Consider the following 18,255-nt stretch of genomic DNA (forward strand, 5'->3'; position numbering starts at 1 on the left):
GAAGCGTGGGACTCCCCCACTGAGTCATTACAGGAAGCCGGAGACCGATACTTTATCAGTACTGGAACCCAGGGACCCCCACTGAGTCATTACTGGAAGCCGGGGACAGATACTTTATCAGTACTGGAACCCAGGGACCCCCACTGAGTCATTACTGGAAGCCGGAGACCGACACTTTATCAGTACTGGAACCCAGGGACCCCCACTGAGTCATTACTGGAAGCCGGGGACAGATACTTTATCAGTACTGGAACCCAGGGACCCCCACTGAGTCATTACTGGAAGCCGGGGACCGACACTTTATCAGTACTGGAACCCAGGGACTCCCCCACTGAGTCATTACTGGAAGCCTGGGACCGATACTTTATCAGTACTGGAACCCAGGGACATCCACTGAATATTTATTGGAATCTGGGGACCCCCCGAACTGAGACATTACTGGAAGCGTGGGACTCCCCCACTGAGTCATTACAGGAAGCCGGAGACCGATACTTTATCAGTACTGGAACCCAGGGACCCCCACTGAGTCATTACTGGAAGCCGGGGACAGATACTTTATCAGTACTGGAACCCAGGGACCCCCACTGAGTCATTACTGGAAGCCGGGGACCGACACTTTATCAGTACTGGAACCCAGGGACCCCCACTGAGTCATTACTGGAAGCCGGGGACCGATACTTTATCAGTACTGGAACCCGGGGACCTCCACTGAGTCATTACTGGAAGCGTGGGACTCCCCCACTGAGTCATTACTGGAAGCGTGGGACTCCCCCACTGAGTCATTACTGGAAGCCGGGGACCAACACTTTATCACCCACTGGACTTGGGCATCTCCTCCCTTTACTCAATCTGTGGGATTTAAAACAAAAATGTTTGCCTTAGCAGAAATGTGACTCCTGCATCCACCTTTCTGCTCAAGCTGACTACACCTCCGGATTCTGCTGCTCCAGGACACGTGACTCCTTGTTTCCAAGGCTTGGCCTGTCAGCGGCAAGTCCACGTTTCTGTACATATCTGAGGGTTGTTTGCGTACTTCTCATGACTTCACAACCCTACACCTTCCAAGCGCCTTCTCTCCATCGCCTCTCTCACCCTCCAAGCGCCTTCTCCCCATCGCCTCTCTCTCACCTTCCAAGCGCCTTCTCCCCATCGCCTCTCTCTCACCTTCCAAGCGCCTTCTCCCCATCGCCTCTCTCTGCTTGTGCACCTCATGCTCAGGTGGGGTGCTGAGGGATCCCCTTCCCCACCATCTCTGTGATTCACGCACATATTTTTCTTTTGTTAAAAAAAGTATTTTTAGACTTCGAATTGGCATGTAGGCAGATTTTCTTTAACAGGCCTGGTGTGACTGGCCGGAAGTGTCTCTGCCTGGCCGGAAGCAGGCGGTGGAGCTGGACCGGGCTCCACAAGGTGACCCCAGGCAGGAGAAGTCTCTGGGAGTAACATGGGTAGATGACGTCCCAGTGTTTGACTCACCCATCGGATCAGACAGTCTGCTGCGCTTCAAAAACTTGTGTTTGAAGACAACTTTGGAAACTGCTATCTGGGCAGGTGATTAACCGGTGTGCATAGGTAAGGGGGAGTCCAGGCATATTAGGAGTTACCTGTGCTATGGAAAACAAGGCATTGAGCAGGAAGCTCTAGAAAGAATGCAGGAAGGGGCTGAGGCAGAGAGGTGCCAAGAGCATCCTTCAGGAGTGAATGCAAGTGAGGCACTGATCTACCCTAGGGGTCCTCTACTGGCCTTCACAGCTCTAGAAAGACTGCAGGAAGGGGCTGAGGCATAGAGGTGCCCAGAGCATCCTTCAGGAGTGAATTCAAGGGAGGCACTGATCTAGCAGCAAGAGGTCCTCTGCTGGCCTTCTCAGCTCTAGAAAGAATGCAGGAAGGAGCTGAGGCAGAGAGGTGCCCAGATCATCCTTCAGGAGTGAATTCAAGGGAGGCACTGATCTAGCCTAGGGGTCCTCTGCTGGGCTTCACAGCTCTAGAAAGAATGCAGGAAGGGGCTGAGGCATAGAGGTGCCCAGAGCATCCTTCAGGAGTGAATTCAAGGGAGGCACTGATCTAGCAGCAAGAGGTCCTCTGCTGGCCTTCTCAGCTCTAGAAAGAATGCAGGAAGGAGCTGAGGCAGAGAGGTGCCCAGATCATCCTTCAGGAGTGAATTCAAGGGAGGCACTGATCTAGCCTAGGGGTCCTCTGCTGGGCTTCACAGCTCTAGAAAGAATGCAGGAAGGGGCTGAGGCAGAGAGGTGCCCAGATCATCCTTCAGGAGTGAATTCAAGGGAGGCACTGATCTAGCCTAGGGGTCCTCTGCTGGCCTTCACAGCTCTAGAAAGAATGCAGGAAGGGGCTGAGGCAGAGAGGTGCCCAGAGCATCCTTCAGGTGTGAATGCAAGGGAGGCACTGATCTAGCCTAGGGGTCCTCTGCTGGTCTTCACAGCTCTAGAAAGAATGCTGGAAGGGGCTGAGGCAGAGAGGTGCCCAGAGCATCCTTCAGGTGTGAATGCAAGGGAGGCACTGATCTAGCCTAGGGGTCCTCTGCTGGGCTTCACAGCTCTAGAAAGAATGCAGGAAGGAGCTGAGGCAGAGAGGTGCCCAGAGCATCCTTCAGGAGTGAATGCAAGAGGGGCACTGATCTAGCCTAGGGGTCCTCTGCTGGCCTTCTCAGCTCTAGAAAGAATGCAGGAAGGGGCTGAGGCAGAGAGGTGCCCAGATCATCCTTCAGGGGTGAATGCAAGGGAGGCACTGATCTAGCCTAGGGGTCCTCTGCTGGCCTTCACAGCTCTAGAAAGACTGCAGGAAGGGGCTGAGGCAGAGAGGTGCCCAGATCATCCTTCAGGGGTGAATGCAAGGGAGGCACTGATCTAGCCTAGGGGTCCTCTGCTGGCCTTCACAGCTCTAGAAAGACTGCAGGAAGGGGCTGAGGCAGAGAGGTGCCCAGAGCATCCTTCAGGTGTGAATGCAAGAGAGGCACTGATCTAGCAGCAAGAGGTCCTCTGCTGGTCTTCACAGCTCTAGAAATAATGCAGGAAGGGGCTGAGGCAGAGAGGTGCCCAGATCATCCTTCAGGTGTGAATGCAAGGGAGGCACTGATCTAGCCTAGGGGTCCTCTGCTGGTCTTCACAGCTCTAGAAAGAATGCAGGAAGGGGCTGAGGCAGAGGTGCCCAGAGCATCCTTCAGGAGTGAATGCAAGGAAGTCACTGATCTAGCCTAGGGGTCCTCTGCTCGTCTTCACAGCTCTAGAAAGAATGCAGGAAGGAGCTGAGGCAGAGGTGCCCAGAGCATCCTTCAGGAGTGAATGCAAGGGAGGCACTGATCTAGCCTAGGGGCCCCTCTGGCCTTCACAGCTCTAGAAAGAATGCAGGAAGGAGCTGAGCAGAGAGATGCCCAGAGCATCCTTCAGGTGTGAATGCAAGGGAGGCACTGATCTACCCTAGGGGTCCTCTGCTCGTCTTCACAGCTCTAGAAAGAATGCAGGAAGGGGCTGAGGCAGAGAGGTGCCCAGAGCATCCTTCAGGAGTGAATGCAAGGGAGGCACTGATCTACCTTAGGGGTCCTCTGCTGGTCTTCACAGCTCTAGAAAGAATGCAGGAAGGGACTGAGACAGAGAGGTGCCAAGAGCATCCTTCAGGTGTGAATGCAAGGGAGGCACTGATCTAGCAGCAAGAGGTCCTCTGCTGGTCTTCACAGCTCTAGAAAGACTGCAGGAAGGGGCTGAGGCAGAGGTGCCCAGAGCATCCTTCAGGTGTGAATGCAAGAGAGGCACTGATCTAGCAGCAAGAGGTCCTCTGCTGGTCTTCACAGCTCTAGAAAGAATGCAGGAAGGGGCTGAGAGCTGCCCAGAGCATCCTTCAGGAGTGAATGCAAGAGAGGCACTGATCTAGCAGCAAGAGGTCCTCTGCTGGTCTTCACAGCTCTAGAAAGAATGCAGGAAGGGGCTGAGGCAGAGAGGTGCCCAGATCATCCTTCAGGTGTGAATACAAGAGAGGCACTGATCTAGCCTAGGGGTCCTCTGCTGGTCTTCACAGCTCTAGAAAGAATGCAGGAAGGGGCTGAGGCAGAGAGGTGCCCAGATCATCCTTCAGGAGTGAATTCAAGGGAGGCACTGATCTAGCCTAGGGGTCCTCTGCTGGCCTTCACAGCTCTAGAAAGAATGCAGGAAGGGGCTGAGGCAGAGAGGTGCCAAGAGCATCCTTCAGGAGTGAATGCAAGTGAGGCACTGATCTACCCTAGGGGTCCTCTGCTGGCCTTCACAGCTCTAGAAAGAATGCAGGAAGGGGCTGAGGCAGAGAGGTGCCAAGAGCATCCTTCAGGTGTGAATGCAAGAGAGGCACTGATCTAGCCACGAGGGATCCTCTGCTGGGCTTCACAGCTCTAGAAAGAATGCAGGAAGGGGCTGAGGCAGAGGTGCCCAGAGCATCCTTCAGGTGTGAATGCAAGGGAGGCACTGATCTACCCTAGGGGTCCTCTGCTGGCCTTCACAGGCTTCAACGGGGTTTAAACTCTGAGACATCAGCAGACAAGCGTGAGAGAACCCTCAAACCTTGCTCCTAAGAGCAGATGGGCAGTAGCTTAGTCCCACCCTTGCCCTTCTACTCTACCCCCTCCATGTGATGAGCTGTGCACAAGGCTGGCAGACACCCTGCTTCCTGGTTGTGACTGAGGGTGCAGTCAGGAAATGGGGGAAGTAAAGTCCAAGCAAGTGAAAGCCCTGACTACAGAGACTTTGGGAATTACCTGCAGCATGGACAAGGCATGACCAGGTATAGAGAACAGTGGGTCCGACTTACTACTGAGGATGGGAGGGAGACCTTTCCAGAAGAACAATCCTTCAACCTGGACCGAAAGAATCTAAGACATGTTTCAACGCCTCAATGCCTGCAGCAGCTTCTCCAGGAGCAGAGGACAGTGTGCACAGGTGTGGTTGTCTCCTGGGGTCGTGTTTGTAGCCCAAACCATTACTGCACCCTGTAAAGGGTGAGTAGATTCATACCTGGGGCACCTGGGATCCAATCCCCTGTGAGGGTCTTGTGGTCTGAGCTCTACAAATTTTGTTCGCCCAGCGTCCTACTAGGTGGCAGAATCCTACTCTATGCGGTATCCCTCGGTGCTGTTCTTTCCAGTGCTGCACAAACTGCACACTAGACACAGCAACCACCAGATCTCACTGCTATACCACTTGCCACCGTAGGGTTCACCAGGGCTCAAAGCTGCACCAACTACAGCCCAGTCAAAGGGGAATCAGCTGTACCCCAATATCAACCCAGTCAGAGGGTCCGCGAGGGATCAGTGCTGCATCGACTCTACCCCAGTCACAGGGGCCGCCAGAGATCAGTGCTGCACCAACTGTACTGCAGTCACAGGGCCAGGGATCAGTGCTGCGCCAACTGTACCCCAGTCACAGGGTCCACCAGGGATCAGTGCTGCACCAACTGTACCGCAGTCACAGGGGCTGCCAGAGATCAGTGCTGCACCAACTGTACCCCAGTCACAGGGGCCGCCAGAGATCAGTGCTGCACCAACTGTACCCCAATCACAAGGTCCGCGAGGGATCAGAGCTGCACCAACTGTACCCCAGTCACAGGGTCAGGGATCAGAGCTGCACCAACTACAGCCCACTCAAAGGGGAATCAGCTGTACCCCAATATCAACCCAGTCAGAGGGTCCGCGAGGGATCAGTGCTGCATCGACTGTACCCCAGTCACAGGGTCCGCCAGGGATCAGTGCTGCACCAGCTGTACCACAGTCACAGGATCTGCCAGGGATCAGTGCTGCACCAGGGATCAGCGCTGCACCAACTGTACCTCAGTCACAGGATCTGCCAGGGATCAGTGCTGCACCAACTGTACCTCAGTCACAGGGTCCGCCAGGGATCAGTGCTGCGCCAGGGATCAGTGCTGCACCAGCTGTACCACAGTCACAGGATCTGCCAGGGATCAGTGCTGCACCAACTGTACCTCAGTCACAGGGTCCGCCAGGGATCAGTGCTGCGCCAGGGATCAGTGCTGCACCAGCTGTACTGCAGACACGGGGTGAGCATTCTTTGATTACGAGTGTAGACAGAGAGCTGGCTGTGTCTCGATGGTGACAGAGGCACAGGGGATGTCTCGATGGTGACAGAGGCACAGGGGGTGTCTCAATGGTGAAGTACAGAGAGCGGGGTGTCTCGATGGTGACGTACAGAGAGCGGGGTGACTCGATGGTGACGTAGAGAGAGCTGGGTGTGTCTCGATGGTGACAGAGGCAGGTGGGTGTGTCTGGTGAGTTTCAAGAGTGTGTGATGACAAAGTCCACAGTTTTTGGAGTCTGTGGGTAATCACACACAGGTAGGCAAACACTGAGGCCTGTGCGTAATCACACACCTGTAGGTAAATACTGAGGCCTGTAGGTAATCACACACCTGTAGGCAAACACTGAGGCCTGTGAGTAATCACACATCTGTAAGTGAACACCGAGGCCTGTGGGTGATCACACACCTGTAGGTAAGCACTGAGGTCTCTGTGTAACCACACACCTGCAGGGAAACACTGAGGCCTGTGGGTAATCCACACCTGTAGGTAAGCACTGAGGTGTGTGGGTAATAACACACCTGTAGGTGAATACTGAGGCCTGTGGGTAATCACAGACCTGTAGGTAAGCACTGAGGTGTGTGGGTAATAACACACCTGTAGGTAAACACCGAGGCCTGTGGGTAGCCACACACCTGTAGGTAAGCACCGAGGTGTGTGGGTAATAACACACCTGTAGGTAAACACCGAGGCCTGTGGGTAACCACACACCTGTAGGTAAGCACTGAGGCCTGTGGGTAACCACACACCTGTAGGTAAACACCTGTAGGTAAGCACTGAGGCCTGTGGGTAACCACACACCTGTAGGTAAGCACTGAGGCCTGTGGGTAACCACACACCTGTAGGTAAACACTGAGGCCTGTGGGTAACCACACACCTGTAGGTAAACACTGAGGCCTGTGAGTAATCACACACCTGTAGGTAAGCACTGAGGTGTGTGGGTAATCACACACCTGTAGGTGAATACTGAGGCCTGTGGGTAATCACACACCTGTAGGTAAGCACTGAGGTGTGTGGGTAACCACACACCTGTAGGTAAACACTGAGGCCTGTGGGTAACCACACACCTGTAGGTAAACACTGAGGCCTGTGGGTAACCACACACCTGTAGGTAAACACTGAGGCCTGTGGGTAACCACACACCTGCAGGGAAACACTGAGGCCTGTGGGTAATCCACACCTGTAGGTAAGCACTGAGGTGTGTGGGTAATAACACACCTGTAGGTGAATACTGAGGCCTGTGGGTAATCACAGACCTGTAGGTAAGCACTGAGGTGTGTGGGTAATAACACACCTGTAGGTAAACACCGAGGCCTGTGGGTAACCACACACCTGTAGGTAAGCACCGAGGTGTGTGGGTAATAACACACCTGTAGGTAAACACCGAGGCCTGTGGGTAACCACACACCTGTAGGTAAGCACTGAGGCCTGTGGGTAACCACACACCTGTAGGTAAACACCTGTAGGTAAGCACTGAGGCCTGTGGGTAACCACACACCTGTAGGTAAGCACTGAGGCCTGTGGGTAACCACACACCTGTAGGTAAACACTGAGGCCTGTGAGTAATCACACACCTGTAGGTAAGCACTGAGGTGTGTGGGTAATCACACACCTGTAGGTGAATACTGAGGCCTGTGGGTAATCACACACCTGTAGGTAAGCACTGAGGTGTGTGGGTAACCACACACCTGTAGGTAAACACTGAGGCCTGTGGGTAACCACACACCTGTAGGTAAACACTGAGGCCTGTGGGTAATCACAGAACAACCACAGAAGAGGCCTCGGGCGAGGTGCTCTCGCTTCCATGACACTCGGTACACACAGGCTGTGGTCTACACATTTACACCCACAAACACCGGGCAGCCCTCAATCAATCAATCAATCATAGTATTTATAAAGCGCGCTATGTACCCGTCAGGCGCGCACCTTGTTTGTCGAGAAACCTGCAAAGCGGGATTTAATTTCCTGGAAGGGAATGTGGGCAGCGCTGACGAGAATACGTGATCCTGCTCCGGTGAGAACAGGGTAGCCCCGACTGCCAGGGCAGCCCCCCCTGACCTGGAACCAGGGCCCTGGCACATGTTGTCAGACCAGCCCCCATGGGGTGCCCAGCGAGCGACTCCCACCACTAAAAGGGAGGTCTGGGGGTTGCGTTCTCCAACACATCATTCATGATATATTCATTTGTAATAGATTTCAAGGCAGAGTAAATGATGTCCTTGCAGAGCACCTGGGTACAACAATCTTTACTTGGGCTCTTCAATGATTCCCTCACCATCACCCTCCAACAGTGCCTCTCATCTCTCCATAGCTTCTCTCTCACCCTCTAACAGAGCCTCTCATCTCTCATAGCTCCTCTCTCACCCTGAGCCTCTCATCTCTCCATAGCTCCTCTCTCACCCTGAGCCTCTCATCTCTCCATAGCTTCTCTCTCACCCTCCAGCAGAGCCTCTCATCTCTCATAGCTCCTCTCTCACCCTGAGCCTCTCATCTCTCCATAGCTCCTCTCTCACCCTGAGCCTCTCATCTCTCCATAGCTTCTCTCTCACCCTCCAACAGAGCCTCTCATCTCTCCATAGCTTCTCCCTCACCCTCCAACAGAGCCTCTCATCTCTCATAGCTCCTCTCTCACCCTGAGCCTCTCATCTCTCCATAGCTTCTCTCTCACCCTCCAACAGAGCCTCTCATCTCTCATAGCTCCTCTCTCACCCTGAGCCTCTCATCTCTCCATAGCTCCTCTCTCACCCTGAGCCTCTCATCTCTCCATAGCTTCTCTCTCACCCTCCAGCAGAGCCTCTCATCTCTCCATAGCTTCTCTCTCACCCTCTAACAGAGCCTCTCATCTCTCCATAGCTTCTCTCTCACCCTCCAGCAGAGCCTCTCATCTCTCATAGCTCCTCTCTCACCCTGAGCCTCTCATCTCTCCATAGCTTCTCTCTCACCCTCCAACAGAGCCTCTCATCTCTCATACCTCCTCTCTCACCCTGAGCCTCTCATCTCTCCATAGCTTCTCTCTCACCCTCCAACAGAGCCTCTCATCTCTCCATAGCTTCTCTCTCACCCTCCAACAGAGCCTCTCATCTCCCCATAGCTCCTCTCTCGCATGTAGTTCATTTGTTTTATAGCGCCTCTCTTACCAGCGTAGGCTGTCAGAGCACTTTCCATCACACAAACATAACAAATCTTAGTGTGTAAATCAGTTTATAGACAATGATACTTAAGACAAAGGGCACTGCAGGGTGCAGGATTCACGTCATGCACACTGGTGGCATGTTTTAGGAGTGCTCGGTCTGGGGAAGCATAAATTCAGGATCCAGAACCTAACAGTGGTTAGGGTTGACTTTACTGATAACAAGTAATTACTACCCAGACAAACTAATTTTAGCAAAATTAGGATAATTAAAGACTGCCTAGAAAGGAATAACCTTCTAACCTGTACCCTGCAGCTTGCACGCAGCTCTTTGATGGCAGCTCATGGCTCACTGTGCTAGATTATGACTGTAACTTAAGAACCGCAACTAACAAAAGGATCTCTGTGACAAAAGCAGTAACCCACTGTGCTATCTACATAAAATACTGTTCTGTGATCTGCATGACACACCTCTTTGCAGCAGTCACATTAACCCTCTGTGCTACCTTAGATGAGTCAAAACTGCCTCTAGACACAACTCCATTCTCTCTCCAGCAGGAACATTAATTGCCAGAGTTATCTTGACACTTTTATTGTTGCCTGAAAATTGCTGGATATACAAGGAAGCAAAAATGATCTGGCGCAGACCCAGAGAACAGTTAAACAAGTCAAAATGCTGTGTATGCTTAAAGTATATTTATGAGATATACCACAGTGAAAGCACAGTGCCAGGCCAGAACAGGAACTGAAGTGGGGTACAAACTTACAAACAGTTAAAAGTATCCAGGAAAGATCTTCAAAATTGATTCCAATCTTTCTGCAATAACCAATCAATCAATCAGGATCTATAAAGTGCGGCAAATCATCCACGAGTGTCTCAAGGCGCTGTACAATAGCAATCTTTTTGTGAAATGTCTAAAACAGCTGACACGTGTTTCGCCTGAGACAACTTTTTCAAGTCTGTAAAAATATATCAACAAAGAATGGAAAAGATTACTAACAACCTGATATGCTTGGCTAATTTACCCAAGAGTGTGGGGCTCATGGAAAAAAAGTTCAGATTTTGATGGTGAGTGCATTAAATGGACAGTAAGAAAAAACTGTAGTCCAAGTAAGTATTGGAGAAAGACAAGAGAAACCTTCACATGAACCGTGTGCCTGCAATAAAAAGACCAAAGGAGACATAGAAACACACGCAGAACCCCGGTGAACTAGAGGTGAAAGTGATGCAAAGAATGGTACCTTATTCTCCTTCCATACAGCGAACCCTCCTGGGCATCATTTTTGGTAATTTAATTGCATTCACCTAATTCAAGTGAATGTTTATTTTGCCATTCTGTAGTACTAACTTTGCCCAGGGACATCTTAAGGATTTTGGGGGATTGGGCCAAACATTTAGGGGGCCCCAGTTCGGAACAGCTTTGAACTGATGATCCGATGTGAGCTCTTCCAGGCCCTCTTTGGCCAGGTTATTCCTCCAACTTCTAAATGTGGTTACATCTAATATATTCAGGGATAGTCATGTGTGTTTTTAGTATTATAACAGCAGCAAGTCAGTGATATTACTGCAAACAATCTCTGCGCCCCTCCCATTTCTCATGTGTGAGGTCCTGTTTTTAACTAAAAGAAACATTTTTATGGATGTTGAATAAAACATAAACACAACATTTCTCTGCTAAATGTCTGTAACAGACTCTCACATTGAAATAAATTAATGGAAAACGGTAAAAAAACAATTTGTTTAAGAATTATTCAAGGTCATCGGGGCAAGACTCTGCAGAAGAGAGCTGGCTCTATCAGGGGCCCCTGGAAGCCTGGGGCCCGGGGCCAGAGCGCACCTTGAGGAGGCCTTAGCACACCTCTGGGGGGGCTGCGGGGGAGTCTTACTGTCATCTCATGCCCCCAGCATCAAGAGTTGAGCTTTGCTTATTCTTTCAGGGGCACCACTCTCATGTGTACATCAAGTAACAACCTCAGGCTGGCAGTGACCTCTTCCACTCCTTGTCCGAGGTGTGGGGTACAAGGGAGCAAGGCGCAGTGTGCAGCTCACCAGTGACAACAAGAAATAAGAACATAAACAAGAAATGGAGCGGGAAGGGAGAGGTGACTGGAGCAAGGAAAGGCCTGGTCCCCCAGAAAGTGCTAAAAGTAAAATAAACACACTCTAGTTCCCCAGTGTCAGCAGTGTGTGGCTTCAAATTATCCAACAACAACACAGTAAACAAGGAGCATTACAGATGCGAGAATAGGAAGGGAGATCAGCAAAACAGAAACAGGGAATGAGGTAAATAAAATCATCCAATCGGGAGCTCCTTGCGACCCCAAAGCCCCCTCACTCCATGCGTTTGTTTTCATGAACAGGAGACACACGGTCTTTGACAACAGCCATCTAAACCTGCCCGCAGGGCAGACCTAACCAGGGAGGACTAGAAGGTAGGGGGGGATGCCAGGCATCGGTTGGCAGAGGAGCTGTGCTGGGCAAGAGGCCAGGGTGAGGGGCACCCAGGGCAGGTGACTGCAGGGCAGCCTGGGGTGAGGAGCACCTGTATGGGTGATCGAGGCGAGGGGTGATGGGTAAAGACAAGGAGGGGGTTTACACTAACCGGGGGGTGCGCTTGGCAGTGTAAGTGGTCATTGGAAATGTAAGGACACAGCCACTTTCTGTTCTGGGCAAGAAGAAGAGGGCAGGCCAATGCAAAATGTTAAACCCGAGAAAGTGCCCGTGTCAGCGTCACTGGGTGTGGGCGGCTCGGGTTCCTAACACACACCTTCATCACTTTCTGTGAAGGTCCGACGTCACCTGCGCCTGCCTAGTAATACCTGTAATATTCCATCCTCTACCACTGCAGGGGAGCTCAGTCTGCATGACGCGCCCTGCGCCTCTGCTCCAGCCTCCTCGGATACAAGCGCCCAGCCGCAGCCCTGACGCAGGCCCAGCTGCACCAAGGGGCTGAAACGTGTCGACACAGTCAGGGTCTGGCCTGGGCTTTTTGGTTTACGGATATAAGGTTTCACAACAAAACAAGGCACACACTTCTGCTCTCCCCTCTTAGCTCACCGGAGCCGCGCCCTTGTGAAATGTTTTCACATGTGGGTGTGGCAAAGAAAGTCTGGGTGAGGGCCGTGGCCAAATAAAAATACCTTCGAATAATGATTTACCACTTCCGCCAGAAATCAAAGGACTTTCCATCACCACTCAGCGGTAAATCGGACCCAAGTCTCGGAAGATAAGGTTCCATTGGCTTCCTGTCAAGGCCACACGTGTGCCTGTCTCTCAAATACTGGCACAGACTTACCCCAGTGTAGGTGGGCACCGTGCCCTCACACTCCCAGGAATGGAATACCGTGCCCTCACACTCCCGCGTGCCCTCACACTCCCAGGAATGGAACACCGTGCCCTCGCACTCCCAGGAATGGAGCACCGTGCCCTCACACTCCCAGGAATGGAACTCTGTGCCCTCGCACTCCCAGGAATGGAATACTGTACCCTCACACCCTCACACTCCCAGGAATGGAACTCTGTGCCCTCACACTCACAGGAATGGAACTCCGTGCCCTCACACTCCCAGGAATGGAATACCGTGCCCTCACACTCCCAGGAATGGAACTCCGTGCCCACTCCCAGGAATGGAATACTGTACCCTCACACCCTCACACTCCCAGGAATGGAGCACTGTGCCCTCACACTCCCAGGAATGGAACTCCGTGCCCTCACACTCCCAGGAATGGAACTCTGTGCCCTCACACTCCCAGGAATGGAACTCCGTGCCCACTCCCAGGAATGGAATACTGTACCCTCACACCCTCACACTCCCAGGAATGGAACTCTGTGCCCTCACACTCACAGGAATGGAACTCTGTGCCCTCACACTCACAGGAATGGAACTCCGTGCCCTCACACTCCCAGGAATGGAATACCGTGCCCTCACACTCCCAGGAATGGAACTCTGTGCCCTCGCACTCCCAGGAATGGAATACTGTACCCTCACACCCTCACACTCCCAGGAATGGAACTCTGTGCCCTCACACTCACAGGAATGGAACTCCGTGCCCTCACACTCCCAGGAATGGAATACCGTGCCCTCACACTCCCAGGAATGGAACTCCGTGCCCACTCCCAGGAATGGAATACTGTACCCTCACACCCTCACACTCCCAGGAATGGAGCACTGTGCCCTCACACTCCCAGGAATGGAACTCCGTGCCCTCACACTCCCAGGAATGGAACTCCGTGCCCTCGCACTCCCAGGAATGGAACTCCGTGCCCACTCCCAGGAATGGAATACTGTACCCTCACACCCTCACACTCCCAGGAATGGAACTCTGTGCCCTCACACTCACAGGAATGGAACTCCGTGCCCTCACACTCCCAGGAATGGAATACCGTGCCCTCACACTCCCAGGAATGGAACTCCGTGCCCACTCCCAGGAATGGAATACTGTACCCTCACACCCTTACACTCCCAGGAATGGAGCACCGTGCCCTCACACTCCCAGGAATGGAACTCCGTGCCCTCACACTCCCAGGAATGGAACTCCGTGCCCTCGCACTCCCAGGAATGGAACACCGCGCCCTCGCACTCCCAGGAATGGAACTCTGTGCCCTCGCACTCCCAGGAATGGAACTCTGTGCCCTCGCACTCCCAGGAATGGAACACCGCGCCCTCGCACTCCCAGGAATGGAACTCTGTGCCCTCGCACTCCCAGGAATGGAACACCGCGCCCTCGCACTCCCAGGAATGGAACTCTGTGCCCTCACACTCACAGGAATGGAACTCCGTGCCCTCACACTCCCAGGAATGGAATACCGTGCCCTCACACTCCCAGGAATGGAACTCCGTGCCCACTCCCAGGAATGGAATACTGTACCCTCACACCCTCACACTCCCAGGAATGGAGCACCGTGCCCTCACACTCCCAGGAATGGAACTCCGTGCCCTCACACTCCCAGGAATGGAACTCTGTGCCCTCACACTCCCAGGAATGGAACTCCGTGCCCTCACACTCACAGGAATGGAACTCTGTGCCCTCACACTCCCAGGAATGGAACTCTGTGCCCTCACACTCCCAGGAATGGAGCACCGTGCCCTCTCACTCCCAGGAATGGAATACCGTGCCCTCACACTCCCGCGTGCCCTCACACTCCCAGGAATGGAACACCGTGCCCTCGCACTCCCAGGAATGGAACACCGTGCCCTCGCACTCCCAGGAATAGAACACCGTGCCCTCGCACTCCCAGGAATGGAATACCGTGCCCTCACACTCCCAGGAATGGAACACCGCGCCCTCACACTCCCAGGAATGGAACACCGAGCCCTCACACTCCCAGGAATGGAGCACCGTGTCCTCACACTCCCAGGAATAGAATACCATGCCCTCACGCTCCCAGGAATGGAATACCGTGCCCTCACACTCCCAGGAATGGAGCACCGTGCCCTCACACTCCCAGGAATGGAGCACAGTGCCCTCACACTCCCAGGAATGGAACACCGCGCCCTCACACTCCCAGGAATGGAATACCATGCCCTCACACTCCCAGCAATGGAATACCATGCCCTCACACTCCCAGGAATGGAACTCCGTGCCCTCACACTCCCACGAATGGAATACCATTCCCTCACACTCCCAGGGATGGAATACCGTGCCCTCACGCTTCCAGGAACAGAATACCGTGCCCTCACACTCCCAGGAATAGAATACCATGCCTACCATGCCCTCACACTCCCAGGAATGGAATACCGTGCCCTCACACTCCCAGGAATGGAACACCGTGCCCTCACACTCCCAGGAATGGAATACTATGCCCTCACTCTCCCAGGAATGGAACACCGTGCCCTCACACTCCCAGGAATGGAACACCGTGCCCTCACACTCCCAGGAATGGAATACCGCGCCCTCACACTCCCAGGAATGGAACACCGCGCCCTCACACTCCCAGGAATGGAACACCGAGCCCTCACACTCTCAGGAATGGAACACCGAGCCCTCACACTCTCAGGAATGGAATATCATGCCCTCACACTCCCAGGAATGGAGCACTGTGGCCTCACACTCCCAGGAATGGAATACCATGCCCTCACACTCCTGCGTGCCCTCACACTACCAGGAATGGAATACCATGCCCTCACAGGAATGGAATACCGTGCCCTCACACTCCCAGGAATGGAATACCGTGCCCTCACACTCTCAGGAATGGAATACCATGCCACTCCAGGTAACCCAGATAGGACAGACATGTTTTTCAAATGTAAATTTGAGATATAACTTGTTTTAATTCAGCTCAGCCCCCACATACACAATTTATATCCCACCACGCTAGTGTGCAGTTTAGTAATCAAGCCAGCCTCGGCCATGGGTGAAAGACACACTACCTGGAACGAACAACCCCCAGGCGCGACCACACAAAGGCCATTCAGTGAATCCCAGGCACCAAAAAACAATGCTAAACTCCTCAGCTTTCCTTCCAGGAATAAATGTAACCTGGTATTTTAGCTCAAAGCGGTTAGTTGAACCAAAGAATCTAGCTGCCAGAATGCAGTCTTTGTTAAATCAAAACCCAGGACCTCTGAGGCATGGTATAACCGTGTGACAGGGAGTCGTTTAGCCACCTTGCTTTGATGACATGTTTCGGACAGTCATACATGGTGTGTGGCCTTCAGCTGGGTTCAGTGAACAATGTGGAGATCAACTGTCCTCACAGAAGCTTAAATACATGAGCGACTGAAATGTCAGTGTCTCTGGGACTTACCACTGGTCTCTGGAGAAGAGGGTGATGCATCGGATTCCAGGGGGCAGCCCGGCCATGGACACTAAAGGTGCAGATGAGAAGGGCAAACCGACTCCCGGGTTTGCACAGACCACACAACAGCTTCACTGAAATATTCTTCTGCAGGGAACCAAGAGCTCAGAGGTGACCTTGCTGCCAAGCTTCTGAGATGACTTCTGCTCAACAAGGTCCCTGCAGAGGAGTGAGGGCAGGAGGAGATGGTATGCACAACAAGAGGTCACAGGTAGGTGGTGTCACTGCGATCAGGGTCCAGAGGAGGTGATGGTGCACAACAGAGATCACAGGTGTGTGGTGTCACCACGATCAGGGTCCAGACGAGGCGATGGTGGTGCACAAGGTGAAATTATCCTCAAGGGAAGAAGAAGCAGAACAAGGGTCCGCAGGAGGCGATGGTGATGAACAAGAGGAGATCAGGTGTGAGCCACTGGAGGAAGAGTCTGTGCTGAGTTGCTTTCAGATTTTCTTGGGGTGGAAACACACCTAGGCAAGAAGAAAACATGCAGTTATGGGTTAAGAACACAAGAAAGCATGAGCGAATGTCTGATAATCTGTCACAGTAGCAAACAGAATCTTCTGACACTGAAACACTGGCCCTTCTCCCGATTGATCATGGAACACCTTGGACTGGGTGAAGATAGAAGATGCTCTCATGTCCCCCCTTCATCTACTGAACACCAACAGCCTCTGATGGGAGTGGTCCTTCTACTCAACGCTCACAGGCTCCTACACCATCTCAAGGTAGGGCACCCCATATACTCAACACTACCAGGCTCTGACAACATCTTGTGATGAAGTGATCCGTCTACTGAACATTCACAGGCTCCTACACCATCTCAAGGTAGGGCACCCCATATACTCAACACTACTAGCCTCTGACAACATCTTGTGATGGAGTGATCCTTCTACTCAACACTCACAGGCTCCTACACCATCTCAAGGTAGGGCACCGCATATACTCAACACTACTAGGCTCTGACAACATCTTGTGATGGAGTGATCAGTCTACTGAACATTCACAGGCTCCTACACCATCTCATGATGCCCCATCCGTCTACTCAACAATCACAGTCTCTGACCCTATCTCATAACTGCTTTATATACTCAACAACTTCTTGCTCTGATACCATCACATGATACCTGCTCCATTTACTCAATGCTCACAGGCTCCTACACTATCTCATGATGCCCCATCCATGTACTCAACAATCACATTCTCTGACCCTATCTCATAACTGCTTTATTTACTCAACAACTTCTTGCTCTGATGCCATCACATGATACCTGCTCCATTTACTCAATGCTCACATGCTCCTACACCATCTCATGATGCCCCATCCATGTACTCAACAATCACAGTCTCTGACCCTATCTCATAACTGCTTTATATACTCAACAACTTCTTGCTCTGATACCATCACATGATACCTGCTCCATTTACTCAATGCTCACATGCTCCTACACCATCTCATGATGCCCCATCCATGTACTCAACAATCACATTCTCTGACCCTATCTCATAACTGCTTTATATACTCAACGGCTTCTTGCTTTGATGCCATCACATGATACCTGCTCCATTTACTCAATGCTCACAGGCTCTGACACCATCTCATGATGCCCCATCCAGCTACTCAACACTCAGTCTCTGACCCTATCTCATAACTGCTTTATATACTTAACGACTTCTTGCTCTGATGCCATCTCATGATACCTGCTCCATTTACTCAATGCTCACAGGCTCTGACACCATCTCATGGGCCCCGCTCCTCCACGCAACTCGCAGACTCTGACACCATCTCATGATTTCCACTCCATCCACTCAACACCACCAGCCTCTGACACTATCTCATGGTCTCAGCTCCATCTACTCAACACTTTCAGGCTCATACACTTTCTAATGATCCCCACTCCCTCTACTCAGCACTCACAGGTGCAAAGACACCATCTTATAGTCTCTCAACCCCTCTTCATCCATCTACGGAACACTACAGAAAACTGAGACCATCTCATGGTTGCCACTTCATCTGCTTAACACTCAGCGCCTATGGCACTGTCTGATTATCTCCACTCATTCTATTCAACACTCTGAATCTGTCTTATGCTAGAGTGGTCCATCTACTCAACACTCACAGGCTCTGAAACCAGCTGGTGCTAGAGTGGTCCATCTACTCAACACTTACAGGCTCTGACACCATCTCATGCTAGAGTGGTCCATCTACTTAACACTCACAGGCTCTGACACCATCTCATGCTAGAGTGGTCCATCTAC

General features: G+C 52.3%; 1 protein-coding gene across 2 annotated transcripts in view; it reads right to left on the reverse strand.

Moving 5' to 3' along the window:
* The window catches only part of SLC37A1 (solute carrier family 37 member 1), a 384,263-nt gene that overhangs the window by 184,821 nt on the left and 181,187 nt on the right, over positions 1 to 18,255 (reverse strand). For both annotated transcript variants that reach the window (XM_069202970.1, XM_069202969.1), the window contains one exon: positions 15,948 to 16,466. In XM_069202970.1, coding sequence (XP_069059071.1) covers positions 15,948 to 16,003 — 56 coding nt within the window. In that variant the 5' untranslated portion in view covers positions 16,004 to 16,466. The remainder of the gene's footprint in view (positions 1 to 15,947; positions 16,467 to 18,255) is intronic.

The sequence above is a fragment of the Pleurodeles waltl genome, chromosome 8 (assembly GCF_031143425.1).
Source record: "Pleurodeles waltl isolate 20211129_DDA chromosome 8, aPleWal1.hap1.20221129, whole genome shotgun sequence".
Taxonomy (NCBI): Eukaryota; Metazoa; Chordata; class Amphibia; order Caudata; family Salamandridae; genus Pleurodeles; species Pleurodeles waltl.